Below are 15936 nucleotides of genomic sequence, written 5' to 3' on the forward strand. Positions count from 1 at the left end.
CCACCTTTATGGCAGAAAGTGAAGAGGAACTAAAAAGCCTCTTGATGAAAGTAAAAGAGGAGAGTAAAAAAGTTGGCTTAAAGCTCACCATTCAGAAAACGAAGATCATGGCATCTGGTCCCATCACTCCATGGGAAATAGATGGGGAAACAGTGGAAACAGTGTCAGACTTTATTTTTGGGGGCTCCAAAATCACTGTAGATGGTGGCTACAGCCATGAAATTAAAAGACGCTTACTCCTTGGAAGAAAAGTTATGACCAACCTAGATAGCATATTGAAAAGCAGAGACATTCCTTTGCTGACTAAGGTCCATCTAGTCAAGGCTATAGTTTTTCCAGTAGTCATGTATAGATGTGAGGGTTGGACTGTGAAGAAGGCTGAGCGCCAAAGAATTGATGCTTTTGAACTGTGGTGTTGGAGAAGACTCTTGAGAGTCCCTTGGACTGCAAGGAGATCCAACCAGTCCATTCTGAAGGAGATCAGTCCTGGGTGTTCTTTGGAAGGAATGATGCTAAAGCTGAAACTCCAGTACTTTGGTCACCTCATGTGAAGAGTTGACTCATTGGAAAAGACTTTGATGCTGGGAGGGATTGGGGGCAGGAGGAGAAGGGGATGACTGAGGATGAGATGGCTGGATGGCATCACTGGCTCGATGGACGTGAGTCTGGGTGAACTCCGGGAGTTGGTGATGGACAGGGAGGCCTGGCGTGCTGTGATTCATGGGGTCGCAAAGAGTTGGACATGACTGAGTGACTGAACTGAACTGAACTGATGCAGAATCTAGAAGAATGGTACCAATGAAGTTATGTGAAGGGCAGGAACGGAGACGCAGATGTTAAGAACGGACATGTAGACCCAGCGGGGAAAGAGGAGACTCGGATGAATTGGCGGGGGGGGGGTTGTTCCTTTCTAACTGGGCTGCATGGACACCACAGCCTCTGCCCTGAACCTCAGTGAAACCACCTACCACCTCTCCCCAGTGCCTCTCACTTCCTCTCATGGCTGCTGGGACACAGGCTGTTGTTTCTCCACCCTGTCCCTTTAGCCCTGCCGTTCCTGCCTCCTTTCCCTGCCAGGCAAACTCCCCTCGCCCTTTAAGGACCAGCACAGGTATCTCCTTGTCGTTGATGACTTTGTCACCCCCGAGTAGGAGCTGTATTCTTCTATCCCCTGCCCAGGTTCTCAGGGCCAGCACAGAGCCCGGCACACAGTAGGTATTTACTCATTGTTTGCAAGATGGCTCAATGCAGACCAGCCTTGGGGGCGGGCAGTGAGAGGCACAGGTGGCCAGGTAAGCACGAGGTGCTCCATGTGAGTGCTGATGGTACCATAGGTGGCTGTGGGAAGTTCACGTGGCAGGTGGGCTCACCTCCCACAGCTGCCCCCCCCACCCCCACCACACAGGCAGACCACTTGTATAAAATCAGTGTGCAGCGACCCAGGTGGAGGTGGCTTTGGGAGCGGTGAGAGCCACCACGGACAAACGCAGACCCCAGAGAGACACTGAAGAGGAACAGTGTCTGTGAACATTCTGTGTCCCCCTCCCACCCCATGGGTGGGTCTCTGTGGGTCTCAGACCAGCCTCGCACAGGAGCCCTCCAAACCCTCACTCTCAGCCTCCTTGGTGTTGTTCATACGAGCAGCCTAGGTAAGAGGGAGGCAGACCCCAGAGGATGCTGGCATGGATGGGGTGGCAGTGCAGGGGGAAGGATGGCAACAGGACCTGTCCCTGGCCGGCCCCTTCTGCCCCACAGTCAAGGCTCAGGCCCCAGGAGCAGACCTGAGACATGGCGGGTCATGGGCACTGGCCTCGCCATACATAGCCGTGGACCCTAAGTCATCATCCTCAGGGTCCCCACGTGTAACATGGAAAGGCTGGAGCAAATGATTTCCAGCTGAGAAAAAAAAATCAACCCACTCCTTCAAGTGCATCGTGGGCCGTAGTGAAGGATGGTAGAACAAGGCAGAGCTGCGGGTTCCTCCGAGGGTTCTGGGGGCTGTGGGTCCAGCCTGAGAGTACCCTCCCTGCTCCATGCCACGTCCCACTAGGTCCCAGCACTGCGGGCCTCAGAAGGCTCCCCACTCCCACACCGTGTGGATGTGACTTGAAAGCGGGAGAATCTGACAGCTCCCTCTTTCTGATGTTTGGGAAAAGAGACATTAAGCACTCCTTGTAGTCTCTGCAGCATGCGGTTATGTGTGCTTTGAAAATTTACATATTTATTTACTTTTTTTTTTTTACAATTTTATAATTAATCTTCTGGTGATTTCCAGAGTTTTATGTGTCTTCCACAATGGTTCCCCCTACCCCCTGCTTATGAAAGAAGATGATGACACGGAGGACTGAAATAAAAATGGCTAATTACTTATTTGCCCAAGAGAGCTGAGCAATTATGCCTGCAAACACACAGCATTTTATTACCCTCTGTGAAATATTTTAATTTTCCCCTAAAAGGATTTCAAACAATCCATGGCTGCAAAAGGCAGGGCTGGCTCCTCCGTAATTCAATTTGTTCCTGTGAACTTGAGCTCTGAAATCGCCTACGTGTATTATTAAGAAGCAGGGACTCGCCCCTTTTTTCTTTCGGCTTTGTTTTTTTAAAAAATCTCAACAAACCCATAGGTTTTGTTATTACTGTAGACTTCGCAAGAGCCTTTGCTCTCTGGGGCTCTAAGTCTGTAAGAGAGTTAAGGCATTGGTTTTGAGGGGCAGCGGGCAGGCCTGGGGGGAAGTGATTTGCTACTGGTCAAACCTCCTGCAAAGCCTGGTCAAAGGCCTGGGGCTGCCTCCAGTTCCTGTCATTCCCAACGCAGTGCTGTTTGCTGCCCATGTCCCTGTATGAGCGGTAAGCCCTTTGGGAGTGCTGGCTGCTGCTAACTTTGGGTGAGCTGGGTGAGCATAACTTTGAGAGGGCAATTCATGTTCCTGTTTTGGGATGCTTGGGAGTGACTGGAGCTCAGACACAAGGAATGATGAGTTGAAGAGCAGTAAGTTATAAATAACATCTGAAAAAATGAGATTTAAAAACATATAGCGAGCAGGTGCCACCTCACCCCCATGAGGACGCTGTTATCCCAAACAAAATAGGAAACGCGCGTTGGCAAGGATGTGGAGAAACGGAAAACCTTGGTGGGAATGGAGAATGGTGCAGCTACTGTGGAAACCAGCATGGAGGTTCCTCAAAAATTACACACGGAATTACCGTACAATCCAGCAATTTTACTTCTGGGTATATTACCCAAAAGAACTGAAAGCAGAGACTCGAGAAGACGTTTGTACCCCCAAGTTTACTGCAGCGTTGTTCACAGTAGCCAAAAAGATGGAGGCCACCCAACTGGCGAGTCGATAAGGAAGGTGTGATCTACACGTACAGTGGAATGGTATTCAGCCGTAAAAACGAAGGAAACTCCGACGCATGTTCCAGCATGGATGAACCTTGAGGACATTATGCTAAGTGAACTAAGCCAGACACAAAAGGACAGATACTGTGTGATGCCACTTATTCGAGGTCCCTAGAGCAGCCACTGGAGAAGGCAATGGTCCCACTCCAGTACTCTTGCCTGGAGAATCCCAGGGATGGGGGAGCCTGGTGGGCTGCCATCTATGGGGTCGCACAGAGTCGGACATGACTAAAGTGACTTAGCAGCAGCAGCAGCAGCGGAGCAGTCACATTCATCCAGACAGGAAGCAGCAGGGTGGGTGCTAGGGGCCGGGGGGGGGGAGGGGGAAGGGGAGAGTTTAAAGGGAACAGAGTTGCAGCTGGGGAAGAGGGTAAGTTCCGGATGTGGGCGGTGGGGACGGTTGTACAATGTGACTGGACTTAATGACACTGATGTGTACACCAAAATGGTTAAGGTGATCAATTTTAAGTTATGTGTCTTTTACTGAAATATTAAAATCCCCTCGACACCCTCTCTCTGTCCCCCAAAACCCCACAGACATAGCACGGTAAACTGCAGCCGCGGCCACAGGACGGCACTCGTGAAAGCGCATTAGAAAGTGACTTTTCACTCTCTGGTGGTCTCTGGCAGTTGAGCCCACTCTTCTCACCCCTTGAGGATGGGCACTGGCAGAGGAGCCTCCTGGAGGCCTGGATGGACCACCAGGAGCCTCGGCAGCTGCAGCAAGGACTATGTGCCAGATGCCAGCTCCGCTTGCCCTTTGCTAAACTCTTCACTAAGCTTGCATCTTCAGTTACATCCTCATGGCTTCCTAGGAGGGGCAGACTGTTATTATTCCTAGGTGCATGGGGAGGCCTGGAGAGACCGGGTCTCACAGCTCATGAGTGGCTGAGATAGTAGGATTTGACCCTGGCTGGTCTCAGCTCTGTGTCCACACAGAACGCTTTCCCAGCAGCCCTGCCTGTCTTCCCTAGCATTTCAGATGGTTGGTTAACGAGGAAACTGGTGGGAGACTGGTTTGGAGCCCATGGTGGGGGCGGTGGGGAGGGCTGTCTTGCTTATCTCTGCTTCCCACTGTGGGTAACCAATGAATATGTGTTGAATGAATAAATGAATAATTTGGTGTTTGTGGGTGTGGAGTGCTGCCAACGGGAGGCCAGATGGGATGGGATTTTGTCAGAATGTTGGCCTCCAGAATTGTTATCTGAGGCTCTGCCTCCCCAGGAGCGTCTCAGGAGCTAGGCCTTGAGGGGCAGGAGGGCAGAGCCAGGACCTTCACGAAGGCTACAAAGGCCCAGGTCAGCGTGCATGTCCTGGATGACAGCTGGACAGGCTGAGCCGCCCTGGGGAGACACACCCGTGACAGCAGACTCCCCGGGGATCTTCTTGAGCTCACCACTGCACCGTGTGTATGTGTGTGTGTGTGTGTGTGTGCATGCATGGATGTGGTACGTGTGTGTACACATGCACGTGTGTGCTGTGTGTACGTGCTGTGTGTGAGCTGTGTGTAGTGCAGTATGTGTGTGTGTGTGTGTGCAGGCACCTGTGTGGGTATGGTGTACGTGCTGTGTGGTGCATGTGTGTGCACATGTACAGTGAGAAGGAGGATACATGGATTAACAGTTCTGTTAAAAATTAGACTCCCCCATTCAGGGTTACTTGTTTTAAACTGTTCTCCTAGGGACAGTGTTTTCAAAGAGAACAAAAACAAAACCAACGAACAGAATCAGAACAGCTGTTGAATTCAACACAAAGGCACTGTCACTTCACAGACCAGGACGAAGAGCAATCCCACCTCCCCGTCTGAATGCCCTGCTAAGTCACTTCCAGGGTCTTCTGCGCCTTCTGGAACCACTGTCCTGGCCAGAGTCCCTCGCAGATCTGGTTTGACTCAGGGGGGTTGAGGCTCCTTGGAACATTCATTTGCACCCTGGGTTTGGAGCTAGATCTGAGTTCAAGGGCTGACTCTCTGCTTTCCAGAGTTAGTGCCCCACTTCACCCTCCTCCCAGGAGCTCTAGTTCTAAGATTCATGAGAAATGCAATCAAGCAGATCCTTCCTGCCTTTTAGGTTTTACTGGGGCTCTTGGGGGTATGGAGGCACCTCAATTTGAGGTAGCACCTGTAATTTCTAACTAGGTGAGTGCATGTTCAGTCATGTCCGACTCTTGCGACCCCTATACACTATAGCCTGCCAGGCTCCTCTGTCCATGGGATTCTCCAGGCAAGAATACTGGAGTGGGTAGCCATTCCCTTCTCCAGGAGATCTTCCCGACCCAGGGATCAAGCCTGGGTCTTCTGCATTGGCAGGCGGATTCTCTACCACTGCACCACCTAGGAAGCCTCTACGAGGTGAAGCTTGCCTTATTTATTCAGGAAAACCATCCTGCCAGGAAAATCCTTCCTGCTCCTTCCCTGAAGTGAAAACCACTTCAGGGACCTCAAGGAGATTTGCTCTTCTCTCAATAGTTTATGTTACCCGAATATACGCCATGAACTTCCAACAGTTTGACTCCACATGTGCCCATCTTCATTTTAATAATTCAAATGTTAACTGTAATGTCAACCTACTTTAAAAGAGGGCTCATAAAATAAAAAAAATTAAAGTCCGCTTGGGTGGTTTCAGAGCACAGAATAAACGTGGGTGGAAAAGGAGAACGTTCTTCCAAAAGAAAGCACGGTGCTTCTAAAGTCTGAGGAAGGAGCTATTTCCATCTGAGAGCTCAGCTGCGGCTCTGGGAAGCAGCAGGGCGACAGGAAGAAGCGGCCAGTAGAAGTCCCGACACTCAGAGAGTGAGAGGCGACAAAGAATCGGAGGGTGCGCCAGGATTTCTGAGGCAGGGAAGCCATTTCTGACTAAAAGATGATTCATGTCGCTTGCCTCAGAGGGCAAGCTTCGTTGCCAGTGATTAGAAACAGAAGTGGAAAGAAGAGAATTCCGGTGTCCTCAGAAGGGATGGGGCGTGTGGTTGAGGCTGGCCCCCTGAGAGGGACCTCCTGGTCCCGTTTCCTGGTCTGCCCCGGCAGCCTCCGCTCTCACACCATCCTCCACCAGTGCCTGGGTGATTCTGAGCATTGTGAGGAGAAAGGCCACTAAGGGCATAACTGCTGCCGCCCCAACTCGCCCTCAGCCTTCCCATCATTCCAGACCTGGGCAACGCCCAGGCCACAGACTGTCTCATCTCTAAAAGGCCTCTGGGCCTTGGCAAGGCTGTGTGGCCCTGCCCAGAGCGCCTCCTCACCCGCCTGGTCAACTCCGCCACGATTCTCTGGGCTCAACTCTGTCACCTGGTGTCAGGAGCAACCTGGGTCAGGACACCTGCTGTTTCTGCAGCTCTGTCGTCTCAGCTGAAAGATGCAAATGGTCATATTTGCCTTGACTACCTGGAAGGGATGTGGAGGGTCAAGCTAGACAGTGGCTGGAAGAGCAGGCTATGGAGGCTAAGGCTCAGAAGTAATAAAGGACGTAATAAGAGCAATAATTGACACGGACAGGGTAGTTGCTACGTGTCAAGCAGGACACTGGGAACCACACATACATCCTCTTATCTGATCTCACAGCAGCCCTGGAACTTCTTACAGCAGCCCTGGGAACTGCCTCAAGGCATGTATACGGCCAGAGGAGCTGGGCATGGAGCAGTGGGGGTAGTGAGCTGTGCAGGCTCTGGACTGGACAGACGTGGGTTTGAAACCTGGCCCAGCCTCTCATCTTCTCTGGGACCCTGTTCTTTAACTTCTCTGGACACGCTCTTTAACTCCTCCCAGCTTCGTTGTCCTTATCTACGAGCTGGAGACGTGACATTGCCTACTTCATGGGGTCTTCATACAAGCCAACATGGGTTAAGCACTCAGCACTCTCTCTGGCTAAATGAATACTAGTGATTATGATTAACTGTATACTCACTTAACAGATTGGAAAGCAAAGGCTTAGAGAGGTTAGGTAACTTGTTCAGGGTCACACGGGTGGTAATTGCTGGAGCTGAAGTTTGAACCTTGGTCTGTTGGACTTCAGAGCCGAAGCTCCTAACCTTTGCTTACTGGATTGGGAGTCAGGACATATGGATTCTAACTCCGCAAACCCACAGGGTGACTTGGCCCAAGTCCTTTCCCATTTCTGGGCTTCAGAGTAAAGTGAGGGGGCTGGACCAGGTGGTCCCTAAGATCTATGAATCCATGCAGATTACACCTACACAAAGTACCCTTGCAAATACACATCTAGTTGTTGTTTTTGGTTTTTTTTAATCTTTTAGAATAACAGCCATTAGTTACTTTGGAAGTCTCTGGATCAATGGAGAGTAGAGAGTTGAGGGCACTTTCAGAAAAGATTTCCTTGCCATGCTGGAGGTACCAAGAGAGCCTGGGTGTTAGCCTTAGACTGGGGCCAGGGCCAACTCCTACTTCTTGCTGCCACAAGAATAGGAAAGTAGAACATGGAGGTAGCCCTGTCCTGAGCCTCTTATCAATTCAGACTCATCCCTTCACCACCCACACACTCATCCATCTGCCTACTCATCCATTTACTCACCTATTAACCATCCTTCCATCCATCTTCCATCTGTCCGTCCATCCCTCTCCCTACCTAGTCCCCATCTCACTGATTACATGTCCATACATTTATTCACCAGTCAATTCACGTACCTCACCCACCCAACGAGTACTTCCCAAGAGCCTGTGCTGGAGGGAGCGGAGATAACTCAGCTGTGTCTCAGAGCACACAGCCTGCAATCAGACCACATGAAGACACAGAAGAATCAGCACCCTCCTACAGGGGGTAACAGCCTTGGCCAGGATCTGTTTCCCAGGCCAGGCTCATTTCCCAGTCAAGGCTGGTGGATATCGTGGGGACACTGTGCACCTTTCGTGCCCATCTCCTCTTGCATGGTAAAGATGTCCCACATCTAGATTTTCCAGCCGGGTCTGGAGGGTGGGTGGACTTCCACTTTGGACCGACTAGCCCATGATGCTTCTCAAAATTCCTCTAGGACTGCAAGGGCAGGTCCTGGGAGCCCAGGGCCTGGGACTACAGGGGCAGGTCCTCTCCATATGGCTGACAGTCCTGGCTGTGAATCTGATCCTCTGGGTTCCAGGCCTTCCTTCCTGAGACCAACCAGTACTAAAGATGCTGCATGACTGGTTTCAAGGAGCAAGAACCTAATCTGGGCACCCTACTCAATAGCTGGTTTTAGGGTATCTGCAAGTTGGCTTCGCCACCAACTTTGAGCAAAACCCTTTCTTCTGTAACCTCGATGTCTCTGCTGTCTATTCACTTATTGATTAGCCTCTGCATGGCTACAAATGGGTGGTTTTACTGCTAACAACAACAACAACTGCTAATTGCCCTGAGTGCTGAATATGTGCTAAGCACTTTCCACTTAGTAGCTCATTTCATCCTCACAATACTCCTATCGTTTCCCCTAGGAAACTGAGGCCCAGAGAGGCTTAGTAACTTGCTCACAGTCACACAGCTAGTGAGGGATTTGGACCCAGGCTGTCTGCTCCAGGGTGTGGGCTTTAACCACCATCCAGTCGTGCCAGGCGCCTCTGCTGTCCCTTCCACACTGATGGCTGTCAGCTCACAGAAAGGAAAACCGCCAGGGTTCTTTCAAGGGAGCCCCAGAAAGAGAGGCGCAAGGGTCCCAGGATGCCAGGCTTCAGGCACAGAAGGGGACACTGGTGCTTGAGAGGTCAGAGACTTGGTCTATTTACAAACCAAGAATCCCAGTTCCCAGGTCCCCGAGCTCGCTCCAGTCTTGCAGTTACTACCCCTTTCCCCCAGGTGGACTGGAGGACCCCTGTTCTTGAAGCCACTGGACACTGTCTAGTTAACCACATCTGGAAATGAACTGTGGCTCTGCCGCTGGCACTGTGAAGCACTGCCTAATAGAGCCTTCTTGCTGCAGAGCTGTTCCGTGGCCCCTCCTGGCAGATCCCAGAACTCCTTTTTAACGGTAATTGCATAACATACATCTTCATCCAAGCCCATCTTGCAGGGCTCTGCCCACACAGCCGCCCCCACCACCTGAAGCCTGCTTTGGGAATTGCCCCGTTCCCTTCTCCGCAACATCTTCAGGACGAGATCATTAACGGCATCTTGGTTATTTTAGGAAGGCCTGGGGAACAGAATAAAGCCTCGCCCCACCTCCCTTGATTCCCAGATCGGGGCTGGGAGGTGGGGGGAGGGGTGGAAGGAGACAAAAACGCTGTCATCTCTGGCATCCCCCTCCCCTACCCCCCCTCCCCCCGCCCCCGGCATTCTCTATCACCCATCTGCACGCTTTCTCCCGACCTACTTTCTCCTCCTGTCAGGGCTGCCTCCCCAGCCCTCCTGCAGCTCTGGGCTGAGGGGGCAGCTGCTCGGCCACAGTGGATGGGACAGTTCTTGCAGCTCCAGTGTCTGGAGGCAGAATCTGCCTCCCTCCAGCAAACCAGCCCCTCCATTGCCCCCCGCCCCCAGCCCTCGGCCCTTGGCTGCTGACTCATGCTCTGGCACTCTGCAACCCAGTCTGATCCCAAAGGTTCAGGCTGGCTCAGGGGCAGAAGGAGGGGTCAGGGCCAGGGCACATTGGCAGGGCAGGCAGAAAAGCTCAGCTGTCCTCTCAGACGCTCGCTCTGCAGGAATGTCCTGCATCTGGGAGCCGACAGAGCTCTGGATGGACCGGTCTGTATTTCTCTTCACGCAAATGTTGGTTAATTACAAAACAGCAACCTGTGCTTCTGAACCAAACAGGGATTCTAGTATGATGACTCTAGGTGGCTGAGACACGAATATGAGTGTTTTTTCTTTCTTATTAAAACTAGTAATGCCCCTACTAATAACTACATTGTCGCTGGTGGTAGGCTGTGTAAATGGCCACAGTGAGTCCCCTCTCCAAATCCATGCCCTTTGCAATGTGACTTTGAAGTCCCTCCCATTAGAGATGGGGTCTGTTTCCCTGCTCCTTGAATCTGGACGGGCCTCTTGACGTGTATTGACCAATAGTACGCGGCAAAATGACGTGAAGTGCCCAGCCGAGCCTGCTGGAGGAGGCGGGACCACACAGAGCAGAGATGAGCCATGCCAGCTGAGGTCATCCCAGATCAGCCTACGGTCCTGCCAAGATCAGCAGAGCTGTGCACGTGACCCACGGCGGATGCGCGAGGGACTGCGTCCGCCAGCTGAGCCCAGCCTGAGCTCGGCTCACAGAACTGTGAGCTAAAGACACAGCTTGCTTTTAAGCCACTACATTTTGGAGTCATTATATAGCAGAAACTAACTAATAAAAAGATATATATTTTTTTTTGTAGGGAGGGAAATGATAGGATCTAAAAAACACAATTAACAGTAATCTTCCCCTGCCCCCCACCCCCAGCCATGGGTGGCTCAGATGGTACTGAATCTGCTTGTAGTGCAGGAGACCTGGCTTTGATCATTGGGTCAGGGAGATCCCCTGAAGAAGGCAATGGCTACCCACTCCAGTATTCTTGCCTGGAGAATCCCATGGACTGAAGAGCCTGGTGGGTTAACAGTCCAGGGGACCACAAAAAGTCAGACACCACTGAGGGACTAACACTTTCACTTTTGGGGCTTCTCAGACGGTGTTAGTGGCAAAGAACTTGCCTGCTGACGTTGGAGACATAAGAGAAGTGGATTTGATCCCTGGGTCAGGAAGATCCCCTGGAGGGGGGCATGGCTACCCACTCCAGCATTCTTGCCTGGAGAATCCCATGGACAGAGGAGCCTGGCAGGCTACGGTCCATAGCGTTGCAAAGAGTCAGACACGATTAAAGCGACTTAGCACGCACACACGCAAGCATCATAGCTGGGTCAACGAGAGACAACTGCTCACTATCTGACCAGCCAAAATACATCAGCAGGATTTAAAATCACGAACCGCTCTCCCCGCCAGCCAGGTGCTCCTGCATCACCCCCTGGACGCCTCTCCCTCTGGCAGGGGCTGCCCCGCTCACCAGGATTTTGGTGGTGTAGGCGCTGTTGATGGCGATGGCATGGACCAGCAGCTCCATGGTCTTGGCGTTGATGGAGCTGGGGTCGGGGATCTCCTTGTAGTGGACGTCGCCCACGTAGGCCTGCACCACCGTCATGCGATTGGTGGTGAGGGTGCCCGTCTTGTCCGAGCAGATGGCCGTGGCATTGCCCATGGTCTCGCAGGCGTCCAGGTGGCGGACCAGGTTGTTGTCTTTCATCATTTTCTGCAGGAGGGGGCAGAGGAGAGGGGACAGTGAGGAGAGGGAGCTGGGGGCTGGGGGTGAGGGCACCGTGTACACACGCCGTAAGTGAGGCACAACCGCCGCTCTGCTTCACTCCCGGGCGAAGGATCCGGGTTTCAAGAGCGTCTGGCCTCTGGGTTCCTTTTTTGTGTACAGCACTTTCTCTTTCTCCTTTTAAATTACTTGAGCCATTTAAAAGAGTTGATTAATTGACTTTATTAATTACGGGTGTAGTCTGTATTCTTTATGGAAAAGATAGTGAAAAGGATGGTAAATGGAGGGTGGGTCCTCTTTGAGTACTTCAGATACTTTCCTTTCACATCCTAACAGAAATAAGTTCTTAATTTGATTGCAGGTTTTTTCTTTTCCAAAGATACCATTTTTCACTGGTGCCTGGTTTTCACGGTCACTTTGGTTTCATAAGTGAAGAAGTGTAAGTTATATATGTATTAACAGACATAGGAGACTATGTGGAAAATACAAAAACATTAGTGTCATTGTTTCTGAGTGACATTTATAGGAGATTGTTATTGCCTCCTTTGAAAAATCTATAGCTTCCATTTTCCTACGATGACTATATACTTTAACTTGCATAATAAAAATCACAAGTTTCTTTTAAATATAGATATGCATGAAAAAACAAGTCAGTCATAATTCTATCATCGAGCACTGAAGCATCTTACATAACAATATCTTTTCTTTTTAAATTTATAACAAAAATGAAATCCTACTCTATAATTATTAATTATCTTATATTCACCTTCTTTTCTCTCCTCCCAGCATCACACTCCTAGCTTCTTCCAGGTTCTCAAGCAAATAATGCAAATAAAGTGATTCTTAAGGAACCACCACTCTTAACTGCAGGGCCTCCTGACACAGTGACCCTACTGGCAAGAACACATGTGAAAAGGTGGATTTAGCTGAAGGCTGAGTCAGATGTTCTAGTCTGAGCCTAGGAATCTAATTCCTTTTTTCTTGCTCCTCATTATAATCCTTTATAACAAGGGTAAAAAATGAGTGCAATTAGAATAATTAAAAAAATTTTTTTGGCTATGCGACGTGTGGGATCTTTTTTCCCTGACCAAGGATTTGAACCTTCGCCCCCTGCATTGGAAGCATGGAGTCTCAACCACCAAGCTGCCAGGGAAGGCCCTAGAATAATTTTAACAGCAGGTCATGTTACTAAAAAATGACTATTGGTAGAATTCTGTGCTCCTGCAGCTTCTCTCATCATTTGTTGCTGTTTTTTAGTTGCTAAGTCGTGTCTGACTCTTTGTGACCCCACAGACTGTAAACTACCAGTCTCCCCTGTCCATGGGATTTTCCAGGTGAGAATACTGGAGTGGGTTGCCATTTCCTTATCCAGGGTATCTTCCGAACCCAGGGATGGAACCCTGGTCCTCTGCACTGTGGGCAGATTCTTTACTATCTGAGCTACCAGGGAAGCCCGTAAAATGTGCTACAAGAGTAAATTTCACATCCAGGTTTGAAGGCTGATGATGAAAAGAAATGTAAAAATCTCACCAGTCATTTGTGTATGATTAAATATTACATGTTCGCTTGATAATAACTTGGACATATTAGGTTCAATAAGGTACAGTATTAAAATGATTTCCACATGTTTCTTTCTGTTTTGTCTTTTTCATGCAGCTGCTAGGAAACGTAACATCATACATACGTCATGTCCCTATTGCACAGTGAGGATCTAAGTGTCACCTCTAATCTTTGGATGGTGGACGCCGGATAGCTCACTGGGTAGAGCATCAGACTTTTAATCTGAGGGTCCAGGGTTCAAGTCTTTGTTCTGGCACTTGCTTTTGTGGGGCTTCCCTGGTGGCTCAGCGGTAAAGAACCCACCCCCTGCATTCTTGCCTGAGACATCCCATGGACAGAGGAGCCTGGTGGGCTGTAGCCCACAGGGTCACAAAGAGTCAGGCACGACAGCGCGCACGGCCAAGGGGTGGGCCCAGGCTCAGAAAGGGGAGAGTTTGCCTCTCTCTGGGGTGGCGGGTGGGGGCTGTACTCAGTTTATCAAGTGAGTGTATGAGTCACACTACCTAAGGCAGCTGAAGGTACAGGTGCCAGAGGCACGGACTCCAGGTGCAGAGGCGACAGGGTCTGTAAGTGAGCCCTATGCCGTGTATGACCTTGAAGGGGGCCTTGAGCTCCACTGGGTGGCTGTGGGGTCCAGACCTGTAGCAGCACGAGGTCTCCATCCGCAGGCCCCCCGACCCGCCTTGTGTTCTGATCTGTTTGGGCTTTGGTTTGTGGGATGGAGTTTCTTAGAGAATCCCAAAACAAGGAGACGATAAGGACAGTGTCCTCTTACACAGACCTGCCACTTCCTGGCACTGCCCTGAGAGCTCTTTTCTGTATGAAATTACATCGGCCAGCCCAGCCCAAATTCCAGCTTGGAAACTGACCATGCCCTCGGTCGGCTCTGCCAACGACTCGGAGCGAATGCCTTGTTTATAGACAGCCCTGGCCTCTGCTCTCGCAGGCACATCCTGGCCTAGGGGCCCTGGGAAACGGGAGACAGGGCCCTGCCCGTCAAGGTGGGGCCATCACTGGGCCGAGGCGAGATGAGGAGACCAGGGTGTGGGGATCTGGGGATGAGCCTGGCTTGGAAGTGCCCCCAAGAGGGTCAGACGCCTGTGCTCACGAGATGATGCCAGCCCCCACAGCCCCGTGTTTGGGCTCCGCCAATGGCCATGGGCCTGGGAGCAGGGGAACGTGGGGCTCTGTTATCAGGGTGGCACTCAGGAGCACCCCCAGGCCCAAGGCACTCCTGGGCCCACTTGCCCTTTGGCTTCCCTGTTGGCTCAGTGGTAAAGAACCCGCCTGCCAGGAGACATGAGTCCGATCCCTGGGTCGGGAAGATCCCCTGGAGTCGGAAATGGCAACCCACTCCAGTATTCCTCCCTGGGAAATCCCATGGACAGAGGAGACAGGTGGGCTACAGTCCAGGGGGCTGCAAAGACTTGGCCACAACGGAGCACTAAGCACGAGCCCTTCACTGAACTGCTTTTAAGACCTCCTGTTTTTAGCCCCTCTCTTGAGAGGAGGGGGCTCTCCTAAAACCAGACCTCCTGTTTACTTTAGGCTTATCTCTTTCGAACTTTAGGAAGCAAACTCCAAGCTTAGTCCCACAGGTGCTGTGGCTAAGTGGGGCCTACGGCTCTGTGATGACCACACTTCTGCCAACATTCGAAGGGACAGGATGAGTGTGGGTCTGGCTTCCCTGGTGCCTCAGATGGTAAAGACTCTGCCTGCAATGCAGGAGACCCGGGTTCCATCTCCAGGTGGGGAAGATCCCCTGGAGGAGGAAATGGCTACCCACTCCAGTATTCTTGCCTGCAGAATCCCATATAGATAGAGGAGCCTGGTGGGCTACAGTTCATGGGGTCGCAAACAGTCGGACACGACTGTACAGGGAATACCTGCGTCTAATTTATTGTTCAGAGTTGAGTTGACTGTCAGTGTTTAAAAATCAGGAGAGCTTATATGAAGTCCAGCTTTCTGGCTTCTCTTAGAGAAATGTGAGTATCTGGCAACACCGGACCCCATCTCTACAAGGGGACACACGGCTGGGCTGAACAGTGGCTGTACCCTTGGCCAGGGTGTGGCTCTCCTGGAGGCCTGTGAGCTTGGAGCTCCCGCATGCAACCCCTCTCTCGGAGCTTCCAACGTGCCCATCCTTTCTACTTAGCTCTCCTCGCAGCCCCCGGCACTGGCCCCGCCAGGCACCCCTCAGACCCCCAGCGAGGCGGCGTCAGCCGGCCTGCCCTGCTCCCCACGCCTCACCTTCACCGAGTAGGCCAGGGAGATGGTGACGGCCAGAGGGAGCCCCTCGGGCACGGCGACCACCAGCACCGTCACACCGATGATGAAGAACTTGACGAAGTACTGCACGTAGACAGGGGTGCACTCGGGGAGCCACGGCTTCTTGTTGACCACGAAGGTGTCCACGGTGAAGTAGAGCACCAGGATGATCACCGTGATGGCTGACATCACCAGGCCTGTGACATGGCGGGGAGGAAGCCCGTCAGGGGCCCCCGGGGGGCAAGGGGGCCTGGGAACGGAGATGCGGACCCGACCACCCGTTGGCTGCGAGGGCTCTGGGGTCAGGCAGGCCCTAGCTCACATGCCAGCTCAGCTTGGTGGCCTTGGGGCAACTGCTTGATCCTCAAAGAGCCTCAGTTTCCTCCTCTGTGCAATGGGGATGTGTATTTATTCCATGTGGTTTTATAAGAATCAGATACAATGAATGCGTGTAAATTGCCGGGCACAGTGTCGGACATGCAGTAGGTGCTGAGCGTGGGAATGA

General features: G+C 51.6%; 1 protein-coding gene across 14 annotated transcripts in view; it reads right to left on the reverse strand.

Annotated features, from left to right (window-relative positions):
• ATP2B2 (ATPase plasma membrane Ca2+ transporting 2) overlaps positions 1-15936 on the reverse strand; it is a 118114-nt gene that overhangs the window by 36888 nt on the left and 65290 nt on the right. For 13 of the 14 annotated variants that reach the window (XM_068982256.1, XM_068982257.1, XM_068982255.1 and 10 more), the window contains 2 exons: positions 15414-15628; positions 11349-11591 (listed from right to left, as the gene is read on the reverse strand). In XM_068982256.1, coding sequence (XP_068838357.1) covers positions 11349-11591; positions 15414-15628 — 458 coding nt within the window. The remainder of the gene's footprint in view (positions 1-11348; positions 11592-15413; positions 15629-15936) is intronic. The other variant, XM_068982252.1, reaches the window with a different exon arrangement.

This window comes from Capricornis sumatraensis, chromosome 10, assembly GCF_032405125.1.
Source record: "Capricornis sumatraensis isolate serow.1 chromosome 10, serow.2, whole genome shotgun sequence".
In the NCBI taxonomy this organism is placed as follows: Eukaryota; Metazoa; Chordata; class Mammalia; order Artiodactyla; family Bovidae; genus Capricornis; species Capricornis sumatraensis.